General features: G+C 44.0%; 1 protein-coding gene across 1 annotated transcript in view; it reads right to left on the bottom strand.

The window, feature by feature from the left end:
- The window catches only part of TRIM14 (tripartite motif containing 14), a 119177-nt gene extending 96645 nt beyond the window's left edge, over positions 1-22532 (bottom strand). The window contains exon 1 of the mRNA XM_073549652.1: positions 21718-22532. Within this exon, the coding sequence (XP_073405753.1) occupies positions 21718-22326 (609 nt within the window). The 5' untranslated portion in view covers positions 22327-22532. The remainder of the gene's footprint in view (positions 1-21717) is intronic.
- Positions 22533-25606: the final 3074 nt, after the last annotated feature.

Consider the following 25606-nt stretch of genomic DNA (forward strand, 5'->3'; position numbering starts at 1 on the left):
ATATCACGCTTGCCGAGTGAACACAGATGAAGGACCTCTGCACCCTCTTGCACAGTTTCAAAATGGCTACTAAGGCTGGTTTCACACTTGCTTTTTTTTGCAGCGCGTTTTCCCGCAAAAAAACGCATTGAAAAAACGCATACATAAGCATACAACTGCTGCGTTTTTTTCAAGCATTTTTATGAGCATGCATGAAAAAAACGCTGCGTTTTTATGCGTTTGTATGCGTTTTTAGTGCGTTTTTACCGCGTTTGCGGTTTTTTCCAACATTAGGTGGCCCCTCACACTAACCCAAACCATGACTTTACTAACCCTAACCATGACCCTAACCCTAACCCTAACCCTGACCCTAACCCTAACCCTAACCCTGACCCTAACCAAACCATACTTAACCCTAACCCAAACCCTAAACCCTAACTAACCCTAACCCTAAACCTAACCCTAACCCTGACCCTAACCCTAACCCTGACCCTAACTCTTAACCAAACCATACTTAACCCAAACCCTAACCCTAACCCTGACCCTAACCCTGACCCTAACCCTAACCCTAACCCTGACCCTAACCCTTAACCAAACCATACTTAACCCTAACCCAAACCCTAAACCCTAACTAACCCTAACCCTGACCCTAACCCTAACCCTAACCCTAACCCTAACCCTGACCCTAACCCTAACCCTGACCCTAACCCTTAACCAAACCATACTTAACCCTAACCCTAACCCTGACCCTAACCCTGACCCTAACCCTGACCCTAACCCTGACCCTAACCCTAACCCTGACCCTAACCCTAACCCTGACCCTAACCCTTAACCAAACCATAATTAACCCTAACCCAAACCCTAAACCATAACTAACCCTAACCCTGACCCTAAACCTGACCCTAACCCTAACCCTGACCCTAACCCTTAGCCAAACCATACTTAACCCTAACCCAAACCCTAAACCCTAACTAACCCTAACCCTGACCCTAACCCTGACCCTAAACCCTAACCCTAACCCTGACCCTAACCCTAACCCTGACCCTAACCCTTAACCAAACCATACTTAACCCTAACCCAAACCCTAAACCATAACTAACCCTAACCCTGACCCTAAACCTAACCCTAACCCTGACCCTAACCCTAACCCTAAACCCCCTTAACTAACCCTAACTCTAACCCAAACCCCTAAATTCCATGGTTAACAAAAAAAAACGCATGTGCAAAAAAACGCATACATAAGCATGCCAATGCGCACATATGCGCAGACATAGACTATAATGGGTGTCTTGCTGTAAAAAAAACGCATTGCGCGCGCATGCGTTTTTTTGAGGCAAGTCGGACGCACCAAAAAATGCAACAGGTTGCATTTTGTGCGCCCGAGCGCATACCGCAAAAAAACGCATGCGCGGTAAAACGCGTACAAACGCATGTGTATGCGCACATAAGCGCATCCCATGCAAAGTATAGGAAAAAAAACGCATGCGCTATTTAGCGCTAAAATACCGCGAAAAAAACGCAAGTGTGAAACCAGCCTTAGATGGTTAACACTGACATTGCCATCATCAGCATCACTATTCCGGTCATCTACCTGCTGGTCACTATTATGGTCATCTACATACTTTGAATAGTCTGCTGGAGGAGGTGGTGGGCACAGAGGAAGAGGACGAAGCAGAGAAGGATGCTGAATTGATAATATCTCTAAGTTTTGGACTATCATCGCACAGGCGGGTGCCGAGGAAGGGTGGATTATAGTGATTGAGAGGGGAGCTCAAGGTGCAGGAGCTGAGGGACAAATGGAGGAGGACAACAAGGAAGAGGTGATGGGCACGCAACAGTCAGGCGATGAAGAGGATAATGATTCTCTCTGTTGTCCATGGTTGGCGGGAGAGGATGGTGGAAGCAAGCTTAAGTCTTTCTCTGACACCAACATACCATGTACTTGGACCTGATGGAAGCCCCTGACACATGAGTGCCTTCTTACTGCACTATTTACAACATAATTGTTGGCCATATTGTTAGGATTAAAGATAGTGCTGATTACTGGGTTGCCACTTTGTTAGATCCATGATACAAGAGAAAATTGTGCCAGATGCTTCACCCCCTCGAAAGGGTCACACGCATGAAGAAGTTCGAAACACGCTTGTAGACAATCTTAAAGGTGATTTTTCCCAAAACAGCAGCGTGGCACACAATGTGCATTGCAGTTATAGACTTCCAACCCTGGTAACATCAAGTTGTCAAGGCAAAAACATTAGCAGCAGCAGTGTAAGTGGCAGAGGCAGCACGGTTGCTTAGTTGTTAGCACTACAGCCTTGCAACACTGGGGTCCTGGATTAAAACCCCAAGGACAACATCTGAAAGGAGGTTGTATGTTCTCCCTGTGTTTGTGTGGGTTCGCCTGTCCTCTGCAAGTGTACACTGCCTAACTTTCATCAAGATGAACAAGTCATGGATCTCTAATGACTTTTGCACCCCAGTCGCAAACTTGGCAGACTAGGCGATGCTGTTGTTTTCAGTATGTTGCATTGATCTCACATAATTGCAATATGTGACACCTTTCTCATGGCTTCTGTGCCTGCTGCTGCTACTGCTACTAATTTTACAAACAATTTTATGAAATATGGAGACTCCAAGTTGGGTTTGGTCTCCATCTGGTGGGCTGCCTGTAGTGAAAGGGGTGTGAGAGCCACATTATACTATTTTATTCTAATTGATAATGTCTGTAAAGCACTGTGGAATTATTGGCTTTATATAAGTGAGTAAAATAAATAATTAAAATAAATTGATGCCACTTTAGTGGTGTCTGTCAGTAATTTTTCAAAATGTTTGGACTCCAAGTTGGATCTCCTTCGTGTGTCTTGCCTGAATTTGGCAGAGTTCTCAGACCACCAGGCCTACACCTGTCACTCACCCACCTGTTACTGATCAATGTTTAAGCTAGAAATGCTGGTCCAAGCCCTGTCCCATGCAGATATTTGGCTTGCTGGCTGGACCACACAATTAGCACAAAGGATTTCTATACTGAAATGTAGCCTGCTTTCTGGAGCACATTATTAGTACAAACAATTTAGATTCAGAAATGTGGACTCCTGGCTAGATAAAAACTAGTACTGAATATTTATATACTTAAATGTTGCCTTGTTTTAGGATCACGGTATTAGTACAAAGAATTTACAAAATATTACAAGTACAAAATATTTTTCTGCCAAAATGTGGCCTTGTTTCAGGACAACTATATTAGTACAAAAATATTCAGAATTGAGAGTCCTCACTGAGAACTCTCAATTCTGAATATTTTTCTATCTACTGGCTAACACGGTACAAAGATATACATCTTTCCTGTATTATATTAGTACAAAGAATTTGTATTTTGAAATGTGGACTCCTGCCTAGGAGAAAATATTACCAGCACAAAATACTTTTTTTCCAGAAATGTAGTCTTGTTTCAGGAACATGCTATTAGCACAAACAATTTGTATTTTGAAATGTGGACTCATGCATGGCTAAAATTACAATTACCAGCACAAAATATTTCTCTGGAGAAATTTGGCCTTATTTCTGGACCAAAGCATTCCCACAAAGAATTTATATTTTCAAATGTGGACTCCTGTCTAGGTCAAAATATTACGAGCACAACATATTATTCTGGCAAAATGTGGCATTGCTTCAGGACAACGATATTAGCACAAAGAATTTATATTTTCAAATGTGAACTTCTGTCTCGGCCATAATATTAACAGCGCCAAATATTTTTTTCCAGAAATGTGGCCTTGTTTCAGGAATATGCTATTAGCACAACAATTAGTATTTTCAAATGTGGACTCATGCATGGCTAAAAATATTACCAGCACAAAATATTTTTCTGCAAAAATGCCTTTTGTAGCCCACTGTTAAAACAAACAATTTTGATTCTCAAATCTAGACTCCAGGACGTAGCAAAAATATCAGCACAACATGAGTAGATGCTGAAATATACATTGCGTTCTGGAGCACTGTATTAGAACAAACAATGTAGATTTTTATATTTAGACTCTTGGATGGAGCCAAAATATGAACAAAAGATTACATACTGAAATGTGGCCTGCTTTCTGGAAGACAGTATTACAAGAAACAAACTAGATTCTCTAATGTGGACTCCTGGCTCAAGCACAATACTAGCAGCATAAAAGAGTTATATGCTGGAATGTACCCTGGTGTCACACGCAATGAGCAAAAAAGATTGATCTGCTGGAAGGTTGGTTTCACAGTCACACAGGATCCTATGTATCTGAACTAGCTGACTGACTGTCAACCACCTAGATAACTTTCTGATTATCCTGTAGCAGCAGCACGAGCGGCCTCTCTGCATTGCTACACTGACAAAATGGCGCTAAAACATGTCCACTCTTTATATGGAGAGGGACATGTGACTTTGGCAGCTGATGACACAAGCCCTTGTGTCTAGACGTTGTGGATGGTTTCTGCGCCCTGATTGGCTGCCGGAATAAACACATAAAGTGAAGAGGGAAAAAAAGAGTGCGCCGCTCCTCTAACTTCTCCACAGCCCCTCCCCTCTTCAAACACATCCCCTTGTTACCCCTACTCATCATATAGTACCACTATACTAGCTAAAGTAATAACAAAACCATTAGTGGAAACGCTATGATTTATCGAACTGTGACCGACTTTTGCTGACTTTACTTAAAAATACTCGTGAACGCGAACACAAATCCATATGTGCTACGTTTATGCCGAATTTGAAACTGGCGAATGTTTGCCGAACAAGTCCGTTCATCTCTAGTCTCAAGTTTCAATTTTCAAACAGGATAATAGGAGAAAATGGACCACAAAGTATGTTAGACAATTTATCCTGAGTGTGACAATATCTCATATGTGGTCGAAAACTATTTTAGAGGTTCAGTGCTAAGCTCAGAAGGGAAGCAGCACCATATTGTTGTGCACATTTTGCTGGAATGACTTGAGGGTGCCATGTCACACTGGCAGAGCCCCTGAGATGCCAGAACATCAGAATCTTCTATAACTGACTTCATTTTACAAACTACACCTCTCAATGAATTCATATAGGGGTGCAATGAGCACATTGACACCATGGGTTTGTCACAGAACCTTACATCATTGGACGGTGAAGAAAAAATTACATTTTTCCACAAAAATGTTGTTTTAGCCCCAGATTTTACATTGTCACAAGAGCAAATGGTTAAAAATGGCCCAATTTGTCATACAATTTCTCTTGAATGTGGCAGTACTCCATATGTGGCTGTACAGTACTGCTTAGCCACATGGCAAGGAGATAAGGAGTGCTATTTAATTCTTGGAGAACAAAATGTCATAGAAGAGTTTGCAGGCTCCATATACAGAGCCCCCAGTGCCATAATCCCCATTCAAGTGACCCCATTTTGGAAATTACACGTCTCTGGGAATTTATCTACAGATGAAGTGATGATATTGACTCCGTGGGTGTATTACAGAAACAAGCAGCAGTGAATGTTGCTGTGTGAAAATTGCAAATCTGCCAGTGTAGTGCTCAGTATATTGTAGTGCCCATACATTGTGCCCAGCTCATGCTTATGGAGAAGCGCACCCGTAAATTAGGAGGGCTCTCATCACTACAGAAATGCCAATGATGTGGACGCTAACTGTGGTTTTGGAATACTGTGGGGCTAAGAAGGGAGGGGAGGGCATTTGTATTTGGGAGCGCAGAATTTGCTGGATTGCTTTTGGGGGGCAAGGAACCATTTCGCTTTTCCAGGGCCTTTCTGCTACCAATAATGTGGAATTGAGTTGAAGCTTTTGTTGGGAACATTTTACATAATATTTAGAATCACATTTATCCTGCGTTGTACACTGAGGACTTACATTGGGGTTTCTATCTAAATCTCAGAGTGACGTGATTCAGATGAAATCCCCGATGGATCCACTCACTATAATGAGGCAGCACAGTTACACTGGACTCCATCTGGCCTCTGTTTAGTGGTTTCCTTCTTTTCAGAGGTGCACAAACTATGGGGGACCTTGCTTTTATGCATGCCTAAAAAGACAGACACCGCCATATCTTAGGACAGACAGCATCCACAGTGTCTCCATCTGTTTCCTTATATTGAATCTTCCTTCGGGGGTTCTGTCTGAATCACATTTTTCAGAGAATTACATGGAAAACCCAGTAAGCGCTCAGCGTAGAGCACAGGATAAATGTGTGTTGAGCTTTACTGCGATCTTTGGGAGACAAAATAAACCAATCAAAAGCAGGTGAAGGATTGGTTTTATTTATTTTTTCACGCCGTTCCTCATGCTGTATAAGTGATTAAATGACTTTATTTTTTTAGGTTGGTGCGATTACAGAGATACCAGATTTATTACCGTTTGTTATGTTTGGCTGCTGTCATACACCAAAAGAAGCTTTTTTGAAAAGCAAAGTTTTGGCATCTTCATTTTTTGAGATGAGAGCTATAATTTTTCTACATTTTTGCTAACAGAGTCAAGTGAGGGCTTGTTTCTTGTGGGACAAGTTGAGATTTTTATTGGTACCATTTTTGGTCACATAACTTTTTTTGAACGCTTTCTATTCCGATTTTTGGGACAAAAAACAGCAATTCAGTAATTGTTTTCTGGGGGGCTTTTTATGCCGTTCCACGTATGGTAAAAGTGATAAGGCAGCTTTCTTCTTCGGGTTAGTATGATTAAAGCGATACCACATTTATATTTTTTATACTGTATTTTGGAGCTTTTATGCAATAAAAACATTTTTATAGAAAAAATGCCATAATTGTTTTCGCATTTCTTGATTCTGAGAGCTATAACTTTTTATTTTTGCAATGATGGAGATGTATGACAGCTTGTCTTTTGCCGATCAAGATGACATTTTCAGCAACACCATTATTATGAACTGAAGGTAACTGTACAGTCACTGTAAACAATGTTTCTGTTTGTTTTCACTTTCACCCCTATAATCCTTCATTTTCTGCTAATTCCCCTAACCCCTACTCCTAGTAAGGAACTGTTCATCTCTTCTTCAATCCTCCCCATCCACCTCACCTCTGCCTCAAAACTGTTCCTTAACATACAATCCTCTGTCTCCAAACACAGACAGCCCTCTCATGCCCTCTCCTGCTCCCACCTGCTAACACTCTCTCTGCTCCTTCTCACTGCTGGTGATATCTCTCCAAATCCTGATCCTCCTCACCACATTCCCACAGTCATTTCTACCTCCCATCCACGTTCTATCACAACCTTCCGTAACCTCTCCAACCATATACCCATTCACCCAGCCCCCGCTTCCCCAGTCCCACTAACAGGAGCTCTGTGGAACGCTCGCTCTGTCTGCAACAAGATTTCCTACATCCATGATCTTTTTGTTACTACCAAACTTTCCTTCCTCGCCATCACCGAAACCTGGCTCACCCCTTCTGACACATCCTCTCCTGCTGCACTTTCATATGGTGGCTTCCACCTTTCTCACACCCCCCGCCCCAGCAGCAAACATGGCGGAGGAGTTGGTTTTCTCCTGTCAGATACCTGCTCCTTCACCCCAATCCCACTGCCACCCTCTGTTACCCTACCTTCCTTTGAGGTGCACTCTGTGCGCATCTACTCCCCCTCCAACCTCCAACTGGCCATCATCTACCGCCCCCCAGGGCCAGCCACCACCTTCTTTGACCACTTCACCACCTGGCTACTTCATTTCCTTTCCGCAGATATCCCTACTATCATCATGGGCGACTTCAACATCCCCATTGACACTTTCCTCTCAGCTGCCACTAAACTTCTATCTCTCACTTCCTCCTTCGGCCTCACTCAATGGTCTTCTACAGCCACCCACAAAGATGGCCACACACTGGACATCATCTTCACCCGCCTCTGCTCCCTATCTAACCTCTCTAACTCACCTCTTGCTCTCTCTGACCACAACCTTCTCACATTCTCTTCCCTCTTCACTCCATGTCTACAATCCCCACCCCACAAACTTTCACACCCTCGCAGAAATCTTAAACACCTTGACCTACACTCATTCTCTGAATCCCTCCTCCCTCTTACAGATATAAGTTCCTTACACAGTGCGGATGACGCTGCCGCTCTATATAACACCACAATAGCTGTAGCTTTAGAATCCGCTGCCCCACTTACACATACCAAAACTCGCAAAATCAACAGACAGCCCTGGCACACCAGCCTGACCAAAGAGCTGAGGCAAGCTTCCAGGGCTGCTGAGCGCAGATGGAAAAGATCCCACTCCAACGAGCACTTCATCACATTCAAACAGTCCCTCACTACTTTCAAGACCACACTCGCCACAGCTAAACAAACCTACTTCTCATCTCTCATATCCTCCCTGTCTCACAACCCTAAACAGTTATTCAACACCTTCAATTCTCTCCTCCGCCCCCCAGCACCTCCTCCCTCCCCACTCATCTCAGCTGAAGACTTTGCCTCATTTTTCAAGCAGAAGATTGATAACATAATAGACAGTTTTGGTCAACTACCCCCAGAGCCCTTCCTCCCAAGTTCCCAGCCCTCCACCTTCAAAACCAACTTCTCCACCATTACAGAAGATCGACTCTCCACTCTACTCTCAAGATCACATCTCACCACCTGTGCACTTGACCCGATCCCATCCCACTTCATACCAAACCTCACCACAGTCTTCATCCCAACCCTAACCCATCTCTTCAACCTATCACTAACAACTGGTGTTTTCCCCTCAAGCTTTAAACATGCCTCAATCACATCTATCCTCAAAAACCCTCTCTTGACCCATCCTCTGTATCTAGCTATCGCCCTATATCACTTCTCCCCTACGCCTCCAAGCTCCTGGAACAACACGTCTACCTTGAACAGTCCTCCCATCTCTCTTCTTGCTCCCTCTTCGACCAATTACAATCTGGCTTCCGGTCACACCACTCCACTGAAACTGCCCTTACTAAGGTCACCAATGACCTCTTAACCGCCAAGAGCAAGCGACACTACTCTGTCCTCCTCCTCCTGGACCTGTCGGCTGCCTTTGACACAGTGGACCATTCCCTATTATTAAAGACTCTCTCATCCCTCGGCATCACAAACTCGGCCCTATCCTGGATTTCATCATACCTAACAGACCAGACATTCAGCATCTCCCACTCACACACCACCTCCTCACCTCGCCCCCTCTCTGTCGGAGTCCCACAAGGTTCAGTCCTTGGGCCCCTGCTGTTCTCCATTTACACCTTTGGCCTGGGACAGCTCATAAAATCTCATGGCTTTCAGTATCATCTCTACGCTGATGACACACAGATCTACATCTCTGGACCAGATATCACCTCCCTACTAACCAGAATCCCTCAATGTCTGTCCACTATTTCATCCTTCTCCGCTAGATTTCTGAAACTCAACATGGACAAAACAGAATTCATCATCTTTCCCCCATCTCACGTAACCCCCCCTACGAACCTGTCAATTACAGTAAATGACTGCCCATTCTCCCCAGTCCCACAAGCTCGCTGCCTCGGAGTAATCCTTGATGCTGATCTCTCCTTCAAACCACATATCCAAGCCATTTCCACTTCCTGCCGACTTCAACTCAAAAATATTTCACGAATCCGTTCATTCCTCACCCAAGAATCTGCAAAAACCCTGGTCCATGCCCTCATCATCTCTCGCCTTGACTACTGCAACCTCCTGCTCTGTGGCCTCCCCTCAAACACTCTCGCACCCCTCCAATCTATTCTAAACTCTGCTGCCCGACTAATCCACCTGTCCCCCCGCTATTCCCCAGCTTCTCCCCTCTGTCAACCCCTTCACTGGCTCCCCATTGCCCAGAGACTCCATTACAAAACCCTAACCATGACATACAAAGCCATCCACAACCTGTCTCCTCCATACATCTGTGACCTCATCTCCCGGTGCTTTCCCGCACGCAACCTCCGATCCTCACAAGATCTCCTTCTCTACTACCCTCTTATCTCCTCTTCCCACAATCGCATACAAGATTTCTCTCGCGCATCACCCCTACTCTTGAACTCTCTACCACAACATATCAGACTCTCACCTACCATCGAAACCTTCAAAAAGAGCCTGAAGACCCACCTCTTCCGACAAGCCTATAACCTGCAGTAACCACCGATCGACCAAACCGCTGCACGACCAGCTCTACCCTCGCCTACTGTATTATCACCCATCCCTTGTAGATTGTGAGCCCTCGCGGGCAGGGTCCTCTCTCCTCCTGTACCAGTTATGACTTGTATTGTTTAAGATTATTGTACTTGTTTTTATTATGTATACCGATCCTTACATGTAAAGCGCCATGGAATAAATGGCGCTATAACAATAAATAATAATAATAATTATATACATTCAAATTTTTGATCGCGTTTTATTCCACTTTTTTTCAAGCAGTATGATTAACCCCTTAATCCCATATGACGTACTATCCCGTCCATGTGCCCTGGGACTTAATTCCCAGGGACGGGATAGTACGTCATAGAGATCAGCGGCGCCCACGTGGTGAGCGCCGCTGATCGCGGCCGGGTGTCAGCTGATTGTGCCAGGTGTCAGCTGTGATAATGTGTCAAGGGCGGTCACGGACCGCCCCGACACGTTAACCCCTTGCACACCGCGATCAAACACGATCGTGGTGTACCAGGGGTTAAAGGGAAGCATTGGCAGGGAGGGGGCTCCCTCAGTGCTTCCCTGAGCCCCCCCACGGCAGCGCAATGTGCAGCGCTGCTGCGGGGGGCTCCTTCCCTGCAGGCCCCCGAATCCAAGATGGCGACGGGGACCTTCGGGGGCCTGCAGGGAGCCGGCTTCCTCAGTGCCTGCAAAGCGCAGGCACGAGGAAGCCTGCTGCACTGCCTGTGACAGACCGCTGATCTGTCACAGTGATCTGTGATGTGAGAGATCAGCGATCTGTCACAGGACAGTGATGTCCCACCTGGGACAATGTAATAAAGTTAAAAAAAAAAAAGTGTGAAAATAATTTTTAAAAAATCGCCAAATAAATTAGAAAAAAAAACAAATATTCCCCCAATAAATTCATTTTTTGGAAATAAAAAAAAAAACAATAAAAGTGCACATATTTGGTAACGCCGTGTCCGTAATGACCTGCCCTATAAAACGGTGCCATTAGTTAACCCCTTTAGCGAAACCCTTAAAAAATAAAAATAAAAAGCGAAGTAAAAAATAATGATTTATTATCATACCGCCGAACAAAAAGTGCAATAACGCGCAATCAAAAAGATGCATATAAATATACATGGTACCGCTGAAAACATCATCTTGTCCCGCAAAAAACGAGCCACCATACAGCATCATAAGTGAAAAAATAAAAAAGTTATAGCTCGCAGAATAAAGCGATGCAAAAATAATTATTTTTTATATAAAATAGTTTTCATTCCATAAAATCGACAAAACATAAAAAAAACCTAAATGAGGTATCGCTGTAACCGTACTGACCCGAAGAATAAAACCGCTTTATCAATTTTATCGCACGCGGAACGGTGTAAGCGCACCCCCCCAAAAGAAATTCATGTAACGCTGGTTTTTGTTCATTCTGCGTCCCAAAAATCGGAATAAAAAGCGAATAAAAAAAGTCACGTGCCCGAAAATGGTACCAATAAAAACGTCAACTCGTCCCACAAAAAATAAGACCTCACATGACTCGGTGGGTCAAAATACGGAAAAATTATAGCTCTCAATATGTGGTGATGCAAAAACTATCATTACAATAAAAAGTGTCTTTTAGCATGTGTCAGCTGCCAAACATAAAAACCCGCCATAAATAGTAAATCAAACCCCCCCGTTATCACCCCCTTAGTTAGGGAAAAATATTAAAATTAAAAGAAAATGTCTTTATTTCCATTTTTCCAATTTTTAGAATTCTGACCACTGTCCCTTTATGAGGTAATAACTCTGAAACGATTCCATGGATCCCAGTGATTCTGACATTGTTTTCTTGTGACATATTGTACTTCATGCTAGTGGTAAAATTTCATTCAAATAACTTGCGATTATTTGTGAAAAAAATGGAAATTTGGCGAAAATTTTGAAAATTTCGCAATTTTCCAATTTTGAATTTTTATGCCCTTAAATCACGTCTTTTTGATCGCGCGTTATTGCACTTTTTGTTTGGCAGTATGATGATAAAGCATTGTTTTTTGCTTTGTTTTTTATTTTTTTTTAAGGGGTTCACTAAAGGGGTTAACTAGTGGGACAGTTTTATAGGGCAGGTCATTACGGATGCGGTGATACTAGATATGTGTACTTTTGTTTTTTTTCTATTTACAAAAAAGAAATTTGGGATTTTTTTAAAATGTATTTAGGCGTTTTTAAAAAATTATTTTTACACTTTTTTTTATATACTTTATTATATTTTACCAGTGTGGAACATTACTATAAAGTGTCAGATCAGCAAGGCTTTCACAGTGCCTGCTCTCAGCAGGCACTGAGAAAGCCTCCTCCCTGCAGGACCCCGAAGGCCCCTGCGGCCATATTGGATCTGGGGGTCTGCAGTGAGGAGGCCCTCGGAACAGCGCAATCACATCGCGCTGTTCCGAGGGTCTCAGGGAAGCACACAGGGAGCCCCCTCCCTGCGTGATTCTTCCCTATGCCCTGATACACTGCGATCATGTTTGATCGCAGTGTACCAGGGGTTATTGGGGGTGGACCATGACCGCCCCTGTCACATAGTGCCGGGTGTCAGCTGTGATAATCAGCTGACACCCAGCTGCGATCAGTGGCGCTCCCCCTGTGAGCGCCGCTGATCGCGGTGACATACTATCCCGTCCACGGTCCCGGGTCACGGGGACGGGATAGTACATCACATGTCAGAAAGGGGTTAAGGAGCCCTCTTATTCTGCACTCATTACCTGTATTAATTGCACCTAGTTGAACTCATTACTTGTATAAAAGACACCTGTCAATGCACTTAATCAATCACACGCCAACTTCTCCACCTTGGCCTAGACCAAAGAGCTGTCGAATTGTAGACCTCCAAAAGGCTGGGATCAGCCCAGAACTACACAGGAGGACCTGGTCAATGACCTGAAGAGAGCTATGACCACAGACCCAAACATTACTGCTAGTAACACATTACGCTGTCATGGATTAAAATCCCAAAGGGCACGCAAGGTCCCCCTGCTCACACCAGCACAAATCCAGGCCCTTTTGAAGTTCTTCATTGACCATCTTGATGATCCAAAGGAGACATGGAAGAAGGTCATGTGGTTGGTTGAGAGCAAAATAGAACTCTTTGGTATCCTCTCCACTTGCCATGTTTGCAGAAAGAAGAAGGATGAGTACAACCCCAAGAACACCATCCCAACCATGAAGCATGGTGGGGGATACATAATACTTTGAGGGTGATTTTCTGCAGAGAGGACAGAACAACAGCACCATATTGAAATGAGCATGGATGGGGTCATGTTTCACGAGATTTTGGCCAACCACCTCCTCTAGTAAGAGCATTGAAATGTAAGGGGTGTGCATGTGGCTGATTTCACCCCTGCACCTCGATGCATATCTGCTGGATCAAACCAGGTAGGCTGTGGATGTTTTACTAATGTGCTTATGTGTAAATGTCATTTATAGTATACATTTACATGTGATCTAATGTTTATATACCTGTACTGTGTTAAGGATTAAGGTAGGGACAGTTAATAACATAGTTAGGCCTAATGTTTAGCATATTGTGAGATTATGTGAAGTATAGTGCAATGGGGGCACTACAGAGGCAGGGATGTAGATTTAGATGTAAGATAAGATAGTTAACCAGAGTAGTAATAGTTAAATGTTTAACCCAATAGGAAGCTAGCTAATGGGAGGAGTTAGTTCTGTGGTAACTGGATTGTTCTAGAAAGAGTTGTGGAGAGTTGTGAGATAAAGAGAGAAGTGAACAGAAGCAGTGCCAGAGGGGGAGACACAGGGAAGTGAAGGCTCTCATTACAGAAAAGATGGAAACTCAACAGGAAACAAGTGGGACTGGGCAGTGTTATGATTGAGTCACCGTAGGAGGCAAAAAACAGAAATGTTAGCTAAGTCCAGAAAACCAGAGAAGTTGGCAGCTATCGGATTGCAGACCCCTGAACCTATCAACACAACTAGCAGTAGCCGTGGGGGGTTCCTACGATGCCCTAGACCCCTCGATCACAGCCGGAGAATTAAATAGGCCTAAAGAAAGAAAGGGGAAATCTAAACTGCCCCAGAGCAGACCCCAAAGCAATAGGCAGCCCCAACATATAATGACGGTGAAGCAAGATGAAAATACTAACACAGACAGAAAGATAGACTGAGCAAAGAGGGGCCCAAGCTAACTAGACAGAAAAGGACAGGAAGGCTGCTGTCTGCAATCCGTGAAAAACCCTATAAAAATAAGAGCCAACAGACTGACAGTGAAAAAGGCCCTGAAGACGCTAGGCTTCAAAAAAGCTATGTCAGTACTCAGGAATATACTGAAGACAGAGCTACAGGCAAAAGGAGATTCAGCTCACCCCAGCAGGGAATGGCAGACTACAGAAAAGCAAGGAAAACAAAAAACAAAACCAAAAGCATAACAGGCAAAACAGAAAACTTAGCTTGAGAGGAGCAGGAATCAGACTGGTGTCCTAGAAGTCCACAGAGAAATCACCCGCAGGGCAGAAGGGCGTCGGCAGCCTTATATCCAGTCCGTGACTCCACTCAGCCAGTCATCCTCATTAGACTCAGGTGCCTGATAATCAGGCTCATTACCTTCATTTACCAGAATAGGGAGTTCACCAGACCCCAGTGACGAAGGGGAAAATGAACTCACAACAGTACCTCCCCCTTGAGGAGGGGTCACCGAACCCTCAACCACGCCACCAGGGCGATCAGGGTGAGCCCGATAAAATGCACGCACCAATCTTTTGGCATAAATATCAGAGGCTGAGACCCAGGAATTATCCTCCTGACCATAACCCTTCCACTTAACCAAATACTGGAGTCTCCGTCTAGCCAGATGGGAATCCAGTATTTTCTCTACCTCATATTCCATGTTACCTTCAACCAATACAGGGTCTGGAGGTGCCACCCCAGGAACAATTGGTTCAACAAACCTCTTCAACAAGGACTTATGGAACACATTATGGATTTTAAATGTGACAGGAAGAGCCAAACGAAAAGAGACCGGATTAATAATCTCCAAAATCTTGTAAGGTCCAATAAATCTAGGCTTAAACTTAGGAGAAGACACCTTCATAGCAATATTTTTTGATGATAACCACACCATCATTTTAGATGTTACAGGATCCTTTTGGGACAAAACAGCTCCTGCACCAATCTCAGAAGCATCCACCTCTACCTGGAACGGGAGTGAGACATCAGGTTGCTGCAAAACCGGGGCGGAGGTGAATCTTCGCTTCAGCTCCTGAAAGGAAGCAACAGCCTCAGGAGACCAATTCACCACATCAGCACCCTTCTTAGTCAGATCAGTCAATGGCTTGGCAATACTAGAAAATTTTGCTATAAATTTCCGATAAAAATTAGCAAAACCCAAAAACTTCTGGAGGGCCTTCAAAGAAGTGGGCTGAACTCAATCATAAATGGCCTGTACCTTGGCCGGGTCCATTTCAATAGTTGACGGAGACAAAATAAATCCCAAAAATGAAATCCTCTGTACTCCAAAAAGGCATTTTAATCCTTTGACATACAGGGAATTCTCCCTCAAGATCCAGAACACAGTCCGAATATGTTCCACATGAGAATCCCAATCCTTGGAGAAGATCAAAATGTCATCCAGATAGATAATCAAAAATTTATCGACAAAGTCTCGGAAAATATCGTTCATGAAGCACTGGAAGACAGAAGGGGCATTAGTGAGCCCAAAAGGCATCACCAGGTACTCAAAATGTCCCTCCGGAGTATTAAACGCCGTCTTCCATTCATCCCCCTGCTTAATGCGGATAAGATTATACACCCCCCTGAGGTCAAGCTTGGTAAACCAGCAAGCACCTCTAGCTCTAGAGAATAGATCCGAAATCAGGGGTAACGGATACTGATATTTAATAGTAATTTTATTGAGGGCACGATAATCAATACAAGGCCTTAAAGAACCATCCTTTTTGGCCACAAAAAAAAAAAACGGCACCTAAGGGTGAAGAGGATGGTCTAATATGACCCTTCTCCAACACCTCCTTAATATAGGACCGCATAGCCTCGTGCTCGGGTACAGATAAATTGAAGAGCCGACCCTTGGGAAATTTACACCCCGGGCTTAGTTCAATTGCACAGTCATAACTCCTATGAGGAGACAAGGACGCAGACTCATACTCACTAAATACATCATAAAAGTCCGCCAAATAGTCAGGAACATCATGCGACTGAGGAGAGGTGGAAAAAACCGGAGCCTCACTAAAGGCACACCGACAACCCCAACTCACCACAGACACAGATTTCCAATCCAAAACTGGATTATGAATTTGCAACCAGGGAAACCCCAGAACAATGGCATCATGCAGACCATGCAATACCAAAAATCTGCAATTTTCTTGATGGTCTGGGGCGACCCGCATGACCACCTGGGTCCAAAACTGAGGTTTATTTTTAGCCAAAGGAGTAGCATCAATCCCCCTCAAAGGGATAGGCGTCTGCAGAGGTGTCATCGGAAATCCACAACGTTTAGCAAAATCCAAGTCCACTAGGTTTAGCGCTGCTCCCGAATCCACAAAAGCCTTGGCGTAAAATGTGGACAGGGAGCAGATCAGAGTAATTGCCAGAAGAAACTTAGGTTGAACACCACCAACAGAAAACGTGTGTGCAAAGCGTTTCTCTCGTTTAGGACAAACAGAAATAATATGCGAGGCATCTCCACAGAAAAAACACAGCCTATCACGCCTTCTGAACTCCTGACGTTGCGCCTTAGACAAAACTCTATCACATTGCATAGGTTCAGACGTCTGTTCAACCGGTGGCAACACCTCTCGTGCAATCCTGCGGTCACATAAACGCCGATCAACCTGAATGGCTAATGACATAGAATCGTCCAGACCAGAGGGAACAGGAAATCCCACCATAGTATCTTTTACGGCTTCTGACAAACCCTTCCGAAAGAGAGCAGCCAAGGCATTATCATTCCAGGTAGTAAGGACCGCCCACTTTCGGAACTTTTGACAGTACAACTCTGCAGAATCTCGACCCTGGTTCAATGCCAAGAGGGTCTTTTCAGCCTGATCAATAGCATTAGGTTCGTCATACAACAACCCCAAAGCTTGAAAGAATGCGTTCACATTAGTCAGAATAGGATCATCTGGTTTCAAAGAAAACGCCCAATCCTGGGGATCGCCACGCAGCAAAGAGATGACAATTTTAACCTGCTGCACGGAGCTCCCTGACGAGTTAGGCTTCAAGGCAAAAAATGATTTACAATTATTTTTGAAACTCAAAAATTTAGATCGATCCCCAAAAAATACATCAGGTGTAGGGATCTTTGGTTCAACAGCATGCGAACGAGCAAGGTAGGCGGAAATTCCCCGCACTTCCGCAGCGAGCTGCTCCACACGATCAGACAATTGCTTTATCTCCATTGAGAGAGAAAAAAAAAATTCCCCCTACGGCCTCAGAGATATAGAGGAAAGAATATACACACACTTTTTTTTTTTTTTAAACACAATTCTTTCCTGCTATTGAGTACCCTAGGATCTGTGGTATGGCGGGTGATTCTGTTATGATTGAGTCACCGTAGGAGGCAAAAAACAGAAATGCTAGCTAAGTCCAGAAAACCAGAGAAGTTGGCAGCTATCGGATTGCTGACCCCTGAACCTATCAACACAACTAGCAGTAGCCGTGGGGGGTTCCTACGATGCCCTAGACCCCTCGATCACAGCCGGAGAATTAAATAGGCCTAAAGAAAGAAAGGGGAAATCTAAACTGCCCCAGAGCAGACCCCAAAGCAATAGGCAGCCCCCAACATATAATGATGGTGAAGCAAGATGAAAATACTAACACAGACAGAAAGATAGACTGAGCAAAGAGGGGCCCAAGCTAACTAGACAGAAAAGGACAGGAAGGCTGCTGTCTGCAATCCGTGAAAAACCCTATAAAAATAAGAGCCAACAGACTGACAGTGAAAAAGGCCCTGAAGACGCTAGGCTTCAAAAAAGCTATGTCAGTACTCAGGAATATACTGAAGACAGAGCTACAGGCAAAAGGAGATTCAGCTCACCCCAGCAGGGAATGGCAGAATACAGAAAAGCAAGGAAAACAAAAAACAAAACCAAAAGCATAACAGGCAAAACAAAAAACTTAGCTTGAGAGGAGCAGGAATCAGACTGGTGTCCTAGAAGTCCACAGAGAAATCACCCGCAGGGCAGAAGGGCGTCGGCAGCCTTATATCCAGTCCGTGACTCCACTCAGCCAGTCATCCTCATTAGACTCAGGTGCCTGATAATCAGACTCATTACCTTCCTTTACCAGAATAGGGAGTTCACCAGACCCCAGTGACGAAGGGGAAAATGAACTCACAACAGAGCAGCCTGAGGGAACAAACGGTGAGGCTTTTGAGCAACTTCCGAGACATTTCTGAATGGAAGAGGCATGGGGAGCCCCTGGAAGAAGCGGGACCGTCATTTCAGTTAGCTGTGGTACTGGGTACCTGGGAACCAAATCTTGTGCCAGTATTAGGGAGAGTCTAGAGAAGGAAGTTTCTGTGTCATGTGGAAGATACTGGACTGTAACTGCTGCAAGTTTGAACGAATTAAGTAAAGTTTCGCAGAAAGTGAACAGAGACTCTGACAATATTTGTGGGTGCGTGAGAAGAAAAGGAACCCTGTCTTCTGAGGAGAATGCTGGCCTTCAGGTGGGTGAAGCACCGCACACACAGCACATTACAAAACGGACATTCTGATTTTACAGTAGCGGTGTGTCAGGATGTGGAAGAGTTAAAGCCCCTTGCCATGACTGACACCCTGGAGAAAACCTGTTATGTGAAGCGGCAAAAATGGTGGCCGTGAGTACCACTGAAATGGCGGAAAGTGGCACGGAGACTGGCGATAGCTCCGCTCATCGTGGGCATCATATGAAGAAAATGCGCGAAAATCCGGCTGGTGGGGAGGGTGCCTTTTGCCACGGCCCCATCCCCTTGTGAGCGGTACCCGCTCACGGTGGGCACGGCAAAGGAAAAAGAAATCCCACCTCCTACAGCAGATTCCTGAAGAGCAGAAGATCCTCCAATGCTGAAGGGAAGGAGCGGCTAGAGCCCACGCCGCCCTGGCCCGGAAGGAGCCAGGAGAAAGAAACAGACATGTCGGGCTGGGCGATGACATTATGGGTGGAGCAAGATAGCTCCCAGAAGGAGGAGCTGACGCTGAGCCAGTCTGTTCAGGAAAAGGTCGCTGCAGAGGAGGAGGACACCAAAGATGACGGAGCAGCAGTAGCGGAACTGCCAGTAAGTGTCCCACGGCTCCGAACCCCTAAGTGCCGAACCCACCATGCTGGACCCTCACCTCAGCGGCAGCAAGAGGTGGGCCTGTTTTCATCCTCCATGCAGGCGGCCTGGGTGGCAGGAAAGGTGGATGATGCAGAAATTCAGACGTTCCTGGAATGGAATCGGATGCGGAAGCGCTCCATCTGAGGCCTACAGAATCGGTGAGGCCTAGGTCTGTTTGCTCTAGCGCACCAGAGGATGCGGTGGCCAGAAGGATTTCATCGATAGCTGGAGCATGGGCACGGAGCCCTGAAGCTGATGATGATGATGCTGATCAAAGACAGTAATATGGACTGGTCCTTAAAGTGAAAGCTGTGCTAGTTGCACAGAGTCCTGATGAAAAGTGGGACTGTTCCACATCCCTGAGGGTAGGAGCCCTGTAATGCTGTGAGGGACTGTTCTGCGTCCCTTGAGCAGGAGCCCAGAAGTTAATGCAGTCAAGGTGGCCGCAGTTGAGTAAGATGAAAATTTTTTTTCTCCTCCAAGTTTTTGTTACATCCCTTCGACTGGATTGCAGGACTCAGACCCTTCTGAAGAGACGGTGCCCTGTGGACTGTGTGTGGCTGCTTTAAAGTGTTTTAACAAATGTGGAAATGTCTTTGCTTAACCTGAATTTTATTTGCAGGAGGTTAAATGCAGCTCACATATTTTTAAAGGGACAGTGGTCTGAAAATAGGAGGGAGGGGGGGGACATATACAAGGAAACCCATTTGAAATGGAAGGACCTGATGAGGAAGTCAGGTCAGAAGTGTGGGCTGTATGTTCCTGGACTGGTGAAGCTGCAGTAAGTTGGCCACGTGGGCCATGACGTTGGTGTGGACACATGAGACAGGCGAAAGGACTGGTTAATGCACCTGGAAAGCTCTGTGGTGAACTGTCTGTGTGTCCGGGTCCCATCAGGAGATTGACCGGGGTCAAGTGGACCCGTTGTGTACAATTGGACATTCAAGACAAGTTAAAGGACTGGTCAGCAGACCAGCACCACACACAGCACATTACAAAATGGACAATCTGATTTTACAGTAGCGGAGTGTCAGGGTGTGGACGAGTTAAAGCCCCTCACCACGACTGACACCCTGGCCGCCCGTTACAGAAACACACAGCCAGGGCAACTAAGGAGTGGCACCATAAGAAACATTTCAAGGTTGTGGCGTGGCCTAGCCAGTCTCCAGACCTGAACCCAATAGAAAATCTTTAGTGGGAGCTGAAACTCAATGTTACCCAGTAATAGCAATGAAACCTGAAAGACCTGGAGAAGATCTGTATGGCAGAGAGGGCCAAACTTCTTGCTGTAGGGTGTGCAAACTAGGTCAAAAACTACAGGAAACATTTGACCTCTGTAATTACAAACAACAGTTTTTGTACCAAATATTAAGTTCTGTTTTTCTATTGTATCAAATACTTATCATGCAATAAAATGCAAATTAATTATGTAAAAATTATACTTTGTGACTTTCTAGATTTTTTTTACATTCTGTCTCTCACAGTTGAAGTGTTCCTATGATAAAAAATTACAGACCTCTCCATACTTTGTAGGTGCGAAAACTTTCAAACTTGGCAGCATATCAAGTACTTATTTGCCATACTGAAGGTGATACGTTCAATAGGTAGAGGCACAAGAAGGGTGTGATAAGTGAAGATGGAAGTTCTGTTTCTCTGATAACATTATAAAGTTTTTGACATGTATCTGTATTATTTATTTATGCAAAGTTTGTTAGAAGTACAGTTCCTTTTTAAGTAAAAGAGAAAATGTCCCCAAAGTGGACAAGCTTTTTAAGGCCCAGTAAACCAGTAAAGTACTTCATAGTGTACATGGCATTATTTGGCCATATACTTTTAAAATTTTTCCAAGTATAACGTGTATATACCAGTATTGATTAGCATAACTGTTATTATAAAATATTAAGGAAACCTGACACGCTGCCTGAACCACGATCAGCATGAATTTGAATCTGGCTGAATTATTGCAGCTGTATATGTATTACTCTGAAATACTGAAGCATTCCAGAGAAAACATACCTTGAAAAACTGCCTGGGCATTAGACATCTTGAATGACTAGTATTATGCAAGTCCCATGTGTGGCTTCTCTTTTTTCACTCCTCTGGGTATACAAAGAGATTCGGGAAGGCAAAAGCCATCAGGGACCTGCCACGTACTAGTCATTCGAAACACATGGTCTTCAGCCAGGATAATCATGTATATTTTCTGTGAAATGCCAGAGTAAAATACATACGGTTACAATAACTCAGCCAGACACTGATTAATAGTGCCCAGATGTCAGAGTCATTTTAAAATACAATATAAGCAATGATATTCATTAACTAAAATAGGGTACCTTCTTGTATGTGACTTCTTGTTGTATAAATGTCACCGGATGACCTTTGTGTGCGCCAACAAGGGGGCAGACTGTACATACACATACTCTGCATGCCTTACAGAAGAGCTCCACCGGCCTTTCCCTGTGCTCCACACACCAATGAGTCCTTCTCCTCCTTTCCCTCATCTTCCTGGACTCTTCTTCTTCTGCGTTACATACTTGATGGTTAGCTCTACTCTCTTCCAATATATGTGGCTGAAAGTGCTCAGGACAATATGACTGTGCACAAGTCAAGCAGCTCCATTGGGCAATGCATGGGCTATGAGGTGGACACAGGTCACACTGTATTGGCTGTGGGTGTACTGTCGCATTCTCTTGCCTCTGTGATTTACAAGAAGGACATGTTCTTTCACAATTAGGAAGATTATGCCAAAAATGCTCTAGGCAGCGAAGACAGAAGCGGTGCCCACAAGAAACCATTAATACAGGTGTTGGGCACCTAGAGTCACAAATACCACACTGATAAACTGGTGGGCACAAGCCAGAGGCAGCTGTGGGCATCATCTGGGACTCAGTGTTGCACATCAAACTCTGCTGCAACATGTCACCTTCTTCTTCAATGTCCATTATCGCTCCTGTGCTGAATGTTCTGCTCACTCACCTGTTTCTACAAGTGACAAAATTGTGAATGTCTGCTGTATTAAACCAATACCCTCAGTCAGTGTTGGCTTCCAATTTCTGCAGTCTTGGGTGGTCTTGTAAAACCTGTATCCACTCGTGTTTCGAAAACGATGATGGCTTTGTCTTTATGCTGTTCTGAAGACAAGACGACTGATTTCTGTCACCAGGAAATGAAACTAGATTCTCTCTCGCACGTGACAACATGTTACATTGATTAACCCTTTAATACCCAGACTCCATTGGAAAAAAAAAAATGTGCTATGCTTAACGGCCAATACTCAAAGTTTTACTTTGCTACTTACTTCATCGTCTGATTATATCAAAGAAAAGTCCTAATTGTATAAAGAACCACCCTAATTCATGGGTAACACTTCCAAAATTAATAATTTTAACACAAACTACCCAGTATCTTATTTTACCATGGTAATAAAATAGGGATATTGATTATTTGATATTTATAATATGTTCTATAAGAGGAGATACACTTATTTTTGTTCAATTTGTAATACAATTTGCATAAATAATTATCATTACAGAAACCTATAGGGCAGAACTGGGCCGCTTATTATGCAGAAATGATACATTTATTTTGTTTAGTTATTATTTCATTATTCTGATCATGAGTCTGTCATTTTTTATCAAGTTCAGATGGACAAACTGTACTGCAACTGGGCAAGAAATAATTCATGTTAAAATGGAACATGAAATGAATAAAATTCCTGACAAGAGTCAGCATAAGATAAAATAAGTTTTAACACAAACTACCAAGTATCTTATTTTACCATGATAATAAAGAAGTAATATTAAAGTTATTTGTAAAAATATACTGTATTTTATTGATAGAATAAAAACATATTTAAAGCTAGACAGGATTGCTGAATGAAATGAGTGACATGAGCTATAAGGTAAGGAATAAACCAAATAAATTGATGTACTCACCAACAATTATAGGATCATACAATCTGTTCTACAGAGGGATATATAATAAATTCCCCCAGCAATAACATTCAATAGAGTTGCTTAGTGCATAAGATTTAAGGTGTATATTAGTACAGTGTAAACCAGGGTTCCCCAACTCCAGTCCTCAAGGCCCACCAACAGGTAATCTTTTCAGGATTTCCTTAGTGTTGCTCAGGTGATAATTGCTTCACCTGTGCAATACAAAGGAAATTCTGAAAACATGATCTGTTGGTGGGCCTTGAGGACTGGAGTTGGGGAACCCTGGTGTAAACAATCAATCATTGGTGATCCACATCATTGCTACAAAAAAATTCATCATTTTGTTGGTTTTATATCAAATCATAAGTGACAGTACAAATTAAATAAAGTCCATATTGCAGAATATAGGCAGATATCAAACAAGCACATGCAGGTGAAAACAAAAGTGCATACTACTGCTTGAAAAAAAAAACCCCATACATTTCTGCCCAAGACTAATGATTGGTATGGGTTGCAGCTGGGTGAGCTATTATATAAGGATGGGCTGACAGGCATTCAGCATAGCCCTGACGAAGAGGGAAGCCCCCCCTCGAAACATGTTGGTTGGTTTGTGCCTCTCGTGCACCTGTCCTCCTCCCTGCCTGTGACGTCACAGTAGCTCCGCCCCCCCACTCTCGCCGCGTCCTCGTCAATACTTCCGGCCGGAGTACACGAGGTGCTGGCGTCTACCCGCTCCCCTACTACACGCTGCATAGCTTATCGCTCCATCAGCATCTGCTGCCTCAGCCAGAGCCGCTGCCTCAGCCAGATTGCGCCAGAGCAATCACCAGAAGTAAGTGCATAGAAGTCCTATTAGGACTAACTGATTATTGGAACGGTAGCATAATTAGGGTGTCTAGTGGATCCCTCCTTACACTGCATCGCTTATCACTCTATCAGCAGCCGCTGCCTCAGCCAGACTGTGACAGAGCAATCACCAGAAGTAAGTGCATAGAAGTCCTATTAGGACTAACTGATTATTGGAACGGTAGCATAATTAGGGTGTCTAGTGGATCCCTCCTTACACTGCATCACTTTTCACTCTATCAGCAGCTGCTGCCTCAGCCAGACTGTGACAGAGCAATCACCAGAAGTAAGTGCATAGAACTCCTATTAGGACTAACTGATTACTGGAACGCTAGCATAATTAGGGTGTCTAGTGGATCCCTCCTTACACTGCATCGCTTATCACTCTATCAGCCAGAGCCGCTGCCTCAGCCAGATTGCGCCAGAGCAATCACCAGAAGTAAGTGCATAGAAGTCCTATTAGGACTAACTGATTATTGGAACGGTAGCATAATTAGGGTGTCTAGTGGATCCCTCCTTACACTGCATCGCTTATCACTCTATCAGCAGCTGCTGCCTCAGCCAGACTGCGACAGAGCAATTACCAGAAGTAAGTGCATAGAAGTCCTACCAGGACTAACTGGCTACTGGAACGCTAGCACTATTTGTGGGTTTAGTGGATCCCTCCTTACCCAGCACTTTGTCATTTTTTTCAACAGTGGATATCGTCCCTGCACTGGCTCTAAATAAAGCCAACAAAGACCACTATAGAGAGTCTATCAGGATTTACACCTGGGTAGCATAACAAATCTAGCACAAGTAAGTGCATATGTACCCCAGGAACTGGGACTGAATATCAAGGTTGTGGTCACTGTTAGTAATTGAAATTCTCTTCATATTTAGTATTGTATCAATTGATCCACCATAAAGGGAACACTCCGAAGAGAATATAAACGTTAAGATACAACCAGTGAGTATGGTGGACATGCGAGGAGTGGTGTGACCTTTTGTATGTTTTATTGGTACCTTAATATCATTGTTCCAATAGCATCAGCAGCTATAAAAACGAGATCTCTACCATCAGATAACCTGCAAACTACTTACCACGTAGACATCTCAACTTACACAGAATATTCTACATCAACTTCATTTTTAAGTAAGTATGTATAACTGCTGTTAAGTATTTATTTCCCCTTTTTTATTTTTTTTTTTGCATACATCTGCTCAGCATAGCGCGGTGAATCACACAAATATACGGTTCGCTCAGACTTTATAACAGGAGCCGACACAGTCCTGTCTCTTCACCAGCTGCATCTGAGTTTTTTGGATAGGTAGCGCCCGTGTTACTTTACCGTAATTATTTTTCACTTCCACTGTGTCACTACACGTTGGCAGCACCATTATGGCCATTGAGGCTCTTAGAGAAGATAGAAACTTTCGCCGCACATTTATCAATAAACAA

The sequence above is a fragment of the Dendrobates tinctorius genome, unplaced genomic scaffold (assembly GCF_039654945.1).
Source record: "Dendrobates tinctorius isolate UK_male_01 unplaced genomic scaffold, ASM3965494v1 ptg000160l, whole genome shotgun sequence".
NCBI lineage: Eukaryota > Metazoa > Chordata > Amphibia > Anura > Dendrobatidae > Dendrobates > Dendrobates tinctorius.